Source organism: Myotis brandtii, unplaced genomic scaffold (assembly GCF_000412655.1).
Source record: "Myotis brandtii unplaced genomic scaffold, ASM41265v1 scaffold910, whole genome shotgun sequence".
NCBI classification, from domain to species: domain Eukaryota; kingdom Metazoa; phylum Chordata; class Mammalia; order Chiroptera; family Vespertilionidae; genus Myotis; species Myotis brandtii.
Window position 1 is genome coordinate 9,229 of NW_005371748.1, and position 11,938 is coordinate 21,166.

Genomic DNA, 11,938 nt, shown 5'->3' on the forward strand with positions numbered 1-11,938 from the left:
CTGAGCCTTTATTTTATAGTCAGAGGTAAACAAGGTAGTGGTTACCAAAGTTACACTGTTCTTGTGAGTTTCACTTGTTTACACTGTTCTTGTGAGTTTCACTTGTTTTTGTTCTTGTTCTTGCTTCACTTCCCTCAGCCCATTAGCTTCCCAGATAAGATCTAGGGAGTTTTATAAGGTCAAGCTTAATTATGTTAAGAGGACTATGCCCTCTAAGCTGGGACTTGTTTGTGACTTTGCCAATAGGTCAGTCCAAGGCTTAACCCTGTACCGGCTCCCCACAACCTCCTACTTTTTTGCCTGCAGATAATCTAATTAAAGACACTAAGAAGGAAGAAGGAACTGCCCCAGGGACAGCAGGAGGAAAGAAAGCATTGACCCCAATAGGAAGTCTGCACCACCCCTCCAGGGACAGCTTCTGAGCTGGGACCTGAGTTTGCTGATCTTGAGCCCCCCCCCCCCCCCTCTGACCCCAGTGGCCATAGGCTTGTCCACCACAATGCTCTGCATCTCACTGGCCCCCAGGAGGTTCTGTCAGCACAGGTGTGAGCTATTGGAGGTGCTCTGAGGTCAGTGTCAGCTGTGTCTCCACCTGTCAGAGGTGGGGCCCACATGGCCTGACATCACACGTGGGCACTGCAAGTGGCCTCAGCAGGGTGGCTGAGGCTGGCTTCATGCCCCCTGAGTATCCCTGGCCCTGGCGTCTCAGGGAAGGACTGGCATAGGAGATGGGCATGAGGGGATGGCATGGGGGTGCATTTAAGGCAAAACCTACCAGGCGGGAAGGAGAGGGCAGAGCGCAGCCACATGGGACGTTCCGTGCAGGCCTGAGGGGGGAGAATGTGGGTGGCAGAGGACAGAGTGTGAGGATGGGGTGGTGTCTGCAGAGCCTGGAGGCACAGCAGAGGTGGGTGGGAACTATGTCTCCTTCAGCAGGTTCTCAGGATACAGGTGGATTCTCTAAGGGAAGTGAGACAGGTGTTGGGATATGTCCCTGGGACCAGGTTCTGAGACCCACAGGGAACAGGGCCCAGCAGGGCTGTGACAGGCCCCATCACTGGGCCTCCTTCCTGCCTCCCTCCTTGACAGCCTGGGAGCTGTGTCTCCCTTCCAACCTCACCTAGGGGCAGCCCTCGCAGGCTCAGACCCTAAACTTCCAGGTGCAGCAATGTCAGTGAGAGGCAAATGGTTAACTGCCCACACGGACTCCTCCCAGGGCAGAGAGAGGGGCTGATCACCCTCAGGTGAGGTTTGGGGCCTGGCCTCCTTGTTCCCTGCTCAGCACTGTGTGGAAGGTGGGGGTAGTCGCCTCAGTGAGGGGGACAGGAATCCCTACAATGTTTTCCTTGTCAACCCAGAGAGCGACCATCAGGGATGTGGTGAAAGGAAGAGCACAGATGAGAAGTCGACCAGATCAGAAAACACAGTTACCGCCTGCCAGGGTCCAGCGCCAGTGGTCCAGGGGTTCCCAAAGGTATGGACAGAGTCGGCAAAGAATGATTTACACAGAGACAGCGTTCAGATGATCAGCATAGCTCTCTTTTGTCTCTGTGGATCTTCCTGTGCCTGGCTGAGGCCACAGAGAAAAATCCAGAGGCAAGCTGAGCCTTTATTTTATAGTCAGAGGTAAACAAGGTAGTGGTTACCAAAGTTACACTGTTCTTGTGAGTTTCACTTGTTTTTGTTCTTGTTCTTGCTGCACTTCCCTCAGCCCATTAGCTTCCCAGATAAGATCTAGGGAGCATTATAAGGTCAAGCCTAATTATGTTAAGAGGACTGTGCCCTCTAAGCAGGGACTTGTTTGTGACTTTGCCAACAGGTCAGTCCAAGGCTTAACCCTGTATCGGCTCCCCACAACCTCCTACTTTTTTGCCTGCAGATAATCTAATTAAAGACACTAAGAAGGAAGCAGGAACTGCCCCAGGGACAGCAGGAGGAAAGAAAGCATTGACCCCAATAGGAAGTCTGCACCACCCCTCCAGGGACAGCTTCTGAGCTGGGACCTGAGTTTGCTGATCTTGAGCCCCCCCCCCCCCCCCCCCCGCCCCGCCCGCCCCGGGACAAGGGAAGGAAGGAGTGATGGAGAGAGGACAGCCACAGGTTGAAGATGAGTCTGGTTGTAGATGTACTGGGTTAGAGGTGCTGGTGGGCTACTCCAAAGGGTGTCAGCTACTGTGACCTGGAGCTCAGTAAGATGGTCCCACTGAGGCTAAGAGGGAGATCAGAGCTATGGTTTTTTCCAAAAGGCAGGTAGGAGTGGAGAAGGCTTGCATTGGATAAGAGTAGCCATGATTTGGAGGGAGTGGTTCAGGCAGTTAGCATGGATTCAGCTTAGGTGCTCATCTGAGCTCTTCCACTGACCTGCTGTGTAACTCAAGCTGGTTTTCTCCTCTCTTTGGGTTTTCACTAACATAAGGGGATGATCTTAAAGGGCACTGCCAGTTTTGGCCTACCAATCTAAAAGCAATAGAGGGAATAAGGAGAAAGGAGGTGAAGACATAGTCCTTGGTGGGCCTGGGGCCAAATGGGGGCCAAGAACAGGTATGGCCCCAGGAGACACAGAATTGTGGGAGGGAGGAGAACAGGGGCAGAAGGTGAGAGCCACACAGACACTATGACACACAGAGACAGTGCTCTCTGACAGACTTGCACTCTCATACATTGACACGCTCCCACCCACACCCTGCACCTGATGCAGACACTCAGACACATTCTACAGGAGACAGCGGAAGAGGCTCCGCCTCCCCCATCAGACACGTCCACCTCTGGGTTCTCTAGCTTCCTTGACTATACCCTGAGTCTTCAATGTACTTTGGACTTGAGGAGGGGGCAGCTGGGTTAGGAGCCTACCTCCTTCTGCCCATGGTGTTCCAGAAGTGTCCTTGACTCTGGTGGACTGAGAATCACATGGAAGCAAGTACAGGCACAGACACAGGTCTCAGCGCTCCCCACTCCTGAGAATGACCTTGAAGAATGATCAGGAGGAAAAGGCAGCTTGACACCAAGTCCATGATTGAGCCGCTGGGGTCCTGTCTCAGGCACTTGGGTTCTGTGTGTCTCCCCAGTATGCAGGGCAAGGCCGTCTTTTATGAGCAGGAGGAGAGCCCCATTTGCATGGAGTCTGGATATAAGGGTGCAGCTGGGACCCTGGGCTGCATGCCTGACCTTGTCATTCTATGGGGTGACCCTAGATGGGAAAGGACTCAAGGATGCTGGCCACAAGGGGTCCCGTCCTGACCCACCATCCCTCCCTCCTTTCCCAAGACCTGGTCACTCTGATCCTATTCCTTTGGGGGCTGCCTTCAAAGTTTGAGAGTCCTCCATCCTTGGGGTTTTGATGAAGACCTAGGGGTGCTGCCCCCAGAGGCACATGGATGGGGCTTCCTCTCACTCTCCTTCTCCCGCCATTGGCCATGATGCCTTTCTGGGGTTTGGGAATAAGAATTCACATTGCAATGATGCTTTTATTTTGATACTGAAAGATTCTCCTGGATATTTTCCTCAATCAGATCTTCCACAAAACTCAAACGTATACAAGTGATGAGGCAGGAGAGGCTGGACTGGATGCTCTGGCTACAGCCTCCATCTCAAACCTGCTCTCCCTGTCACAAGCACGCAGCTGCCTGCCTGAAACCACAGATTTCACTGGACTTCCCTGCTGCTCTTGTGCAAAAGGCCTGTTTCCCAGCCTCTCAAATGGGGAGAGTTTACATCTATTAAAAATGGAGCCCTGGCTGGTGTCGTTCAGTGGTTGGAACTCCGGCCAACACACCTAAGGGTGGGAACTCTTTAGATCTCATCCTGTTGAGGTGGCAGGTTTTTAATAATTGTGTGCACTTTCTTGTACACATGGGGAGAAACATGTATGAAGGTATGTTGTAAGTGAAGAAAGGATAATATGTTGATGTAAGAAATGTCCAAACATGGAGACAATGTTTTATAAGATTTTATTGGAGCCAAACTGACAAAAACTTTTGGGGAGCAAGACCTCAAACTCATGGAAAATAACCGTTTGCAGCTGCGTTTGTGCATTTGAAGTTAAGGCGGGAAGGTGAGGAAGGTGACATGGAGGTGGGAGAGAGCAGGAGGGGCCTGGATGACAGGACAGTTTCCAGGAGGTGCTCTCCTGAGGGTGATCATGCTGATGTCACAGGTGTGTTAACCTAGATGCACAGGAACAATGGACGGGGTTGCTCAAGGGAAAGATGAGCCTTTTAGTAAAAAGTGATAGGCCTGGGGTGGGCCTACCCCCAGGACTGCCCAGGTAGGAATGTGTGATCAGAGCCCCTGGGAGGTTCCTTTCAGTCACTGAATTTTGTCAGATTTATGACAGAGACCCCTTTTTGTTCACATATACAATCCGTAAAACTAGACATAGGAAAGGGCTTTCTGTGAGCTCTGTGGTTAGCCTTGGAGCAAAACTGATTTATGGCAGAGCAGGAAATACTATCTTTGCTCAACTCTCCACCTGGTCCTGGTCCTGGCCCAGTGCTGGTCCTGAGCGCCCCCTGGTGTCCTGAGCACCCCCTGCAGCCAAGCCCTGCTGCCTCCCTCAGGGAAGTTTGTGTCTGGGCTCACACTGACTTCCCCTCACTGTGTCTCTTGCACAGTTATACACAGCCCTGCCCTCGGTGGTCACCGAGCTCAGGTGCAGGGAGAAATGGTTCCTGGACATGTCTCTGGAGATGAAGGTTCAGCTCTTGAGGGAGGGGCTGTAGTTAGTGCTCCCGTCACTACATATATTCCCCATCCGCTCCTGCCCCTTCCCCGGGGGCTGGCGGATCCAATACCAGCACTAACCACTGGTGAGGAAGTGACCAGAGACAGGGCAGGTGAGGGAGAGGGTCTGTGAGGGCATCACCAGTCCTGTGCCCCACTGCTGCAGCTGCACCTGGGACAGGACACCTGAGACAGAGAGAACACAGTGAATCCTGGGCTCAGATGCAGGATCCTCATTTCTTCACGTCTAAGCCCTGCATCACTCACATCTGGGAGTTGACAGCAGGAAAAGGAAGAACCACATGCAAGTCATGCTCTTGCGGGCCAGGTTCTCGTCCCCCAGAAAGTATTCTCCAGGCCGAGGAGGCCCTGAATTTAAGTGGACGCTAATTGTGTGTGTGTGTCTGGTGGCTATGTGGGCATTTGCATATGGGAGGTGTCTGCACATACAAAGGGCAACAAGAGAGGGGAGGTCCTGGTCTCGGGGCTTCTTCTGGAAGGAGGTGCTGACTGTGCCTTCAGAGAACCAGGCCCTCCTTGGGGTCCTGGTCACCGTGCCCAGGGACCTCTTCTTCCATAGCAGGAGATGTGCTGCAGGAGGTGGTCAGGAAATAGGATGTGGGAACAATCAGTGACTCCTTAGGGATAAAATCAATGTGCCTCTTCTTCCAGAGATATTGATAGATATAGATATAGATATAGATATAGATATAGATATAGATATAGATTTTTTTAAATGTAATTTTCCTGATTTTTAGAGAGAGAGAGGAAAGGAGAGGCATAGAGAGAGAAACACCCATGAGAGAGAATCATGGATTGGCTGCAGCATGGCCCCCACTGGAGATGTAGACAGCAACCCCATCATGTGCCCTCACCGGGAATTGAACCAGTGACTTCTTGGGTCCTGGGTGGACATTCAACCGCTGAGTGACACGAGCCAGGCTGGATCTTCTTGTCCTTGCCTGAGACCATGTTCATTGAATTTTAGAGGGAGAGGAAAGGAGAGAGAGAGAGAGAAACATTGGTGTGAGAGAGAAATATTGATCAGTTACCTCCCATTTTTGCCCATACTATAAATCAAACCTGCAATATTTTTATTTATTTTTTTAAAAATTGATATCAGAGAGGAAGGGAGAGGGAGAGCGAGATAAGCAGATTAATAATGGGAGAGAGGCATTGATTGGCTGACTCCTGCATGCTCCACATTGGGGATGTTGCCCACAACCTGGGCATGTGCCCTGACTGAAAATTGAACAGTGACCTCCTGGTTCATTAGTTGATGCTCAACCACTGAGCCTCACTGGCAGGGTTTTCCTGCACTTTTAGGATTCACAGAGATCCCTGTGTACCTGAGCTCTGGTCAGCGGGATTTTGGCAATATTATAGGTGACCAGGCACCAGCCGTTCCCTGACTGCCCTCTAACCCCAGTGGTCATGGGCTCTTCCTCCGTGATGCTCTGCAGCTCAGGGGCCCCCAGGAGGCTCCCTCCATACAGGTGTGAGCTATTGGAGGTGCTCTGAGGTCAGTGGTCAGCTGTGTCTCCACCTGTCAGAGGTGGGGCCCCACAGTCTTATATCACACGTGGGCACTGCATGTGGGCTCAGCAGGGCGTCTGAGGCCAGCTTCATGCTACCTGAGTAGCCCTGGCCCTAGCGTCTCAGGGAGGGACTGGCACAGGAGATGGGCATGAGGGGTTGAAGTGGGGGTGCATTTAGACAAAACCTACCAGGGTGGGAAGGAGAGGGCAGAGCGCAGCCACAAGGGACATCCTGTGATCATGGGCAGTAGAGGACAGAGGGTGAGGATGGGGTGGTGTCTGCGGAGCCTGGAGGCACAGCAGAGGTGGGTGGGGACCAAGTCTCCTTCAGCAGGTTCTCAGAATCCAGGTGGAGTCTCTAGGGGAAGCAGAACAGGTGTTGGAACACGTCCCACAGGACTCTTCTGACACATGGGGAACAGGGACCAGCAGGGCTGTGATAGGCCCCAGAACTGGGCCTCCTTCCTGCCTCCAGATACCTTGAGAGGTGGGTCACCTCCCAGGCTCACGGAGGGGTAGTGTTCACAGTGGTTGGACCCTAAACCTCCTTGTGCAGCCATGTCAGTGAGAAGCAAGCAGCTAATGGCCCCAAAGGCTCCTCCCAGGGCATAGGAAGGGGCTGTCTACCCTCAGGTGAGGTTTGGGGCTGAGACTCTGCGTTCCCCGCTCAGCACTGCTTGGGAGGCAGGGGGACATCGCTCTCAGTGGGGGGGATGAGCATCCCTAGAATGTTTTCCTTGTCAACCCAGAGAGCAGACCCTCAGGGACCTGGTGATAGGAAGGGTGCAGATGAGAAGTCAACCAGATCAGAAAACACGGCCACTTTCTACTTTTTTTCCTGCAGAGAATTAAAGACACAAAGAAGGAAGCAGGAGCTGCCCCAGGGACAACAGGAGGGAAGAAAGCATTGACCCCAATAGGAAGCCTGCACAACCCCTCCAGGGACAGCTTCTGAGCTGGGACCTGGATTTGCTGGTCCCTAGCGCCCCCTGGTGGCCGAGCGTCCCATGCAGCCCAGCCCTGCTGTCTCCCTCAGGGAGGTTTGTGTCTGGGCTCACACTGACTTCCCCTCACTGTGTCTGCTGTACAGTAATACACGGCCATGTCCTCGGCTCTCAGACTGTTCATTTGCAGATACAGCGTGTTCTTGGAGTTGTCTCTGGAGATGGTGAATCGGCCCTTCACAGAGTTGGCGTAGGATGTGCTACTTCCATCAGGATTAATTAATGAGACCCACTCCAGCCCCTTCCCTGGAGCCTGGCGGACCCAGTTCATGTGGTAGCTACTGAAGGTGAATCCAGAGGCTGCACAGGAGAGTCTCAGAGACCCCCCAGGCGGCACCAGGCCTCCCCCAGACTCCACCAGCTGCTCCTCACACTGGACACCTGCAAACACAGAGACACAAGGTGGACTGAGAATCACATGGAAGCAAAAACAGGCATAGGCACAGGTCTCAGCACTCCCCTCTCCTGAGAATGACCTTGAAAAATGATCAGGAGGAAAACGCAGCTTGGCACCAAGTCCATGGTGGAGCCGCTGGGGTCCTGTCTCAGGCACTTGGGTTCTGGGTGTCTCCCCAACATGCAGGGCAGGGCCCTCTCTTATGAGCAGGAGGAGAGCCCCATTTGCATGGAGTCTGGATATAAGGGTGCAGCTGGGACCCTGGGCTGCATGCCTGACCTTGTCATTCTACGGGGTGACCCCAGATGGGAAAGGATTCAAGGATGCTGGCCACAAGTGGTCCCATCCTGACCCACCCTTCCTCCCTCCTTTCCTGAGACCAGTCACCCTGACCCTATTCCTTTGGGGGCAGCTTCCAGGATTGAGAGTCTTCCATCCTTGGGGTTTTGATGAGGACCCAGGGGTGCTGCACCCAGAGGCAGGCAGTTGGGCTTCCTCTCGCTCTCCCTCACCCGCTGTGGGCCATGTTGCCTTTCTTGGATTGTGGAATAAGAATCTGCATTGGAATGATATTTTTATTTTGAGACTTAAAGATTCTCCTTGTTGCTCTAACCGGTTTGGCTCAGTGGATAGAGTGTTGGCCCGCAGACTGAAGGGTCCCGGGTTCGATTCTGGTCAAAGGCATGTACTTTGGTTTCGGGCACATCCCCAGTGGGGGGTGTGCAGGAGGCAGCTGATTAATGTTTCTCTCTCATTGGTGTTTCTGATTCTCTATCCCTCTCCCTTCCTCTCTGTAAAAATTAATAAAATATATTAAAAAAAGATTCTCCATGTTGTTTTTGCCAGTCAGATCTTCCACAAAACTCGAACGTATACAAGTGATGAGGCAGGAGAGGCTGGGCTGGACACTGTGGCCGAAGTCTCTGTCTCAAACCTGCTGTCCCTGTCACAGCTCACACCTGCCTTCCTGAATCCACACATTTCACTCAGCTTCCCATCAGTTCCTGTGCAAAAGTCCTGTTTCCAGGCCTCTCAATGTGGGAGGATTTCCATCCTTTAAAAATGGATCCCTGGCGGGTGATGGGGGTGAGCTGGAGGAGGTCAATGCTGGAAAAAAGGGGGACATGCGTGATACTTTCAAAATAAAAAAAATAATAGAAATAAATTAATCAATTTAAAAAATGGAGTCCTGGACCTGCCAGTTGGCTCAGTGGATAAAGTGTTGGCCTGTGAACCAGAGTCTCAGGTTTGATTCTGGTCAAGGTTGCAAGCTCCTCCCTGGCCCTTGCCCTGGTGAGGGCACGTGCAGAAGGCAACCAGTTAATCTGTTTCTCTCACATCAATGATTCTCTCCTCCCCTCCCTCCCTTCCACTCTCTCTCAAAAGCAATGGAAAAAATATCCTTGGGTGAGGATAAAAAAAGATTAGAAAGGAATATGTTTGCTCTTGAAAGCAAAATCCTGGGTAGAAAGTTGAGGCACGAAGTCGTCCTTAGGGACAGGTGAGCACCTCCCTTCTTGGAGGAGAGTGGCCACCTGTGTCATCCTCCCACCGCCCCAGGCAGGTGAGGACAGACAGATACAGGTATCTGGGTCTGTGGCCAGCTTGTTCCTTCTGGGAAGGCTGCCACCACCACTAGGGAAGTGCAATCACGCTGGCGAGGCAGTGGGGCATGGGCAGGTCAAACACCATAAAGCTTTACTTCTCTCTTCCTTTTCATTTATTATTATTATTTTCGAGGCAGTGGCATGGGCAGGTCAAACACCACAAAGCCTTACTTCTCTCTTCCTTTTCATTTATTATTATTATTTTATAATATATTTTTATTTATTTCAGAGAGGAAAGCAGGGGGGATAGAGATAGAAACATCAATGATGAGAGAGTCTCTTCCATCAGTTGCCTCTGGCAAACCCCCCACTGGGGTTCCAGGCATGTGCGCTGACCAGGAATCCAACCATGACCTCTGGTTCATAGGTCAATTCTCAACCAGTGAGAAACACCTGCCGGGTTCTGGGGTTACCAGTTACCATTTTTTTCTTTCAATTAAAAAAAAATAAGATTTCCTTACTTGGTTAGTTTTTTTAATTCTCACCCGAGGATATTTTCCCACTTATTTTTAGAGATCGTGGAAGGTTGTGGGAGAGGGAGAGAGCTGATAGAGACACATTGAGTAGTTGCCTCTTGCTGGCAGGAATGGAGATTACAATGGAGGTATGTGCCCATGATGGGAATTGAATCCAGGACCCTTCATTCCACAGGCTGATGCTCTATCCACTGGCTAGGGCCCCTCCCACCATGTCTAGTTAACACTGTGGAGGCCCCTGCACCGCATGCAGGCAGCCAGGGTCCTGCCAGGTGGACCAACAGACCTGGGGGTTGTCTGTGTTGCTGGGAAGAGGGAAACTAGGATAGAGAGGCCCCCAGAAGGGCATCCCCAAGTGCCAGGGTACAGGGGTGCATGGGGAGCTGGGCTGGAACCTCTCTCCAGAGACTTAATGAGGAAGAACAACCCAGACCCCTCTCCTGCAGGCTGATGCTGGGCCTCGCTGTGGGGGACCCGCCGGAAGCCAGCTGGTCAGGCACCATGAGGGCTGAGGGTAATACAAACCTAAATTAGGGAAAAGTCTGTTTTCCCAGGTGCCAGGATAGAGCACCTTCAACATGCATGTAAGTTTCAATGTCAGTTTAAAAGCTCACTGAGGCCTCCCCACCTTTACTCCCCAGCGTGTTGTCTGGGGAACTTGGAACCTACTCTGAAGTGTGACCACTAGGGGGCACCCTCTCCCCACTTCTGTGGGAGGATGGGGGCAGCCAGACTTCAGGGGGCTCCAGGCTCCCAGGTACAAACCTACTTCCTGTCCTAAAGAGGCAGGAGATCTCATGTTCCCTGGGATCAGGTCAATGAGCAAACACATGAGGCCCCTCCAGTCACCAGGGGGATTTAGGGTGAACTCTGGGTGACAAGTGGTGCTGCCAAGTTCCTCCTGAGGCTGCACCTCTGTGAAAAGCTGTGCTTCTGTTGATGGTTTCCCACAAGAACTCAGTTCTCTCCCCTTATCTGCTGCTTTGTCTCCCCCACACTGGCAACACCACTGCAGTTATGATAACTCTTAACATTGGGCAAGTGATTCCTGCAACTATTTTTCCTATAACAATATTGCTTAGATGTTTCCGTTCCTTTGTCCTTTGTCCATATCAATTTTAAAATCAGTTTGTCCATGTCTATAAAATCCGTGCTGAGATTTGGACTGATATTCTGTGAAATCTGCAAGTCAGTTTGTGGGGAAATATTCACTGTGATGCATCTTCCAATCTATGTCTCTATTTGTTTAGGGCTTCTTTGTTTTATTTTGTTAGAATTTGGTGAATTTCTGGTTTTGTTACATTTAAAACCAAATATTTAATCTCTTTGGAGGTTACCACAAATTAAATTTTGATTTTGGGCTCCATTTATACATTCCTAGTGTATAGAAATACATCTGTTTTTGTGTATTGGCCCGTGATTTTGTAGTGGATTCCTTTGATTTTTCTTCATAGATAACTATGTCACATGCAAGTATGGATATCTCGTGTCCTCCATTCATATTTGAATGTCTCTATGCATTTTTCTTGTCTTATTTCACTTGTTAAAATGTCAAGTTCAATGTTGAGTAGAAGAGGTAAGAGTGGACCTTCTTGACTTTGTCCCCATCTGAGGGGGAATCATTTAACTTCCCACAATCAAGTATGATTTTAGCTACAGGAGTCACATGATCAGATTGAGGAAGTGACCTTTATCCCACCAGCCAATCAGATGAGTATGCAAATTAACCCAACAAAGATGGCGGTTAATTTACATACGCAGGCATGGGAGCGAAGACTGAAGACAATGTAGAAGGAAGTTAAGTGCTGCAGAAGGGAGTAAAGCCATGGAGAAGCAAGCGGGGCGGTGGAGGCTGGAGGGAAGCAAGCTGGGCAGTGGAGGCGGGAACGGGTTTCGCTTCCTTCTTTGCTTCGCTCCAGCCGCAGGAAGCCCTATTCTTGCAAGAATCTTCCTGCAACGGGCCTCTAGTCTATACTAATAAAAGGGTAATATGCTAATTAGACTGGGAGACCTTGCGGGACCTCCTTCCAGACAAAGCCATGGTGGTGGGGCCAAGGCAGAGGTGGTTAGGGGCAATAAGGCTGGTAGGGGAGGGCAGTTGGGGGCGACCAGGCTGGCAAGTGGGTGACAGTTGTGGGCGAGCAGGCTGGCAGGGGGGGCAGTAGGGGGGACCAGGCCAGTGGGAAAGGCAGTTGAG

General features: G+C 51.3%; 1 gene segment (V, D, J or C); it reads right to left on the bottom strand.

Moving 5' to 3' along the window:
* Window positions 1-7,321: 7,321 nt before the first annotated feature.
* Window positions 7,322-7,826, bottom strand: LOC106724630 (the record flags this gene model as incomplete). The annotated part of the segment is given in 2 exon segments: window positions 7,322-7,642; window positions 7,738-7,826. Coding segments are annotated over 2 exon segments (367 nt in total), but the record flags the coding sequence as incomplete, so codon positions are not given.
* Between the last annotated feature and the right edge of the window lie 4,112 nt (window positions 7,827-11,938).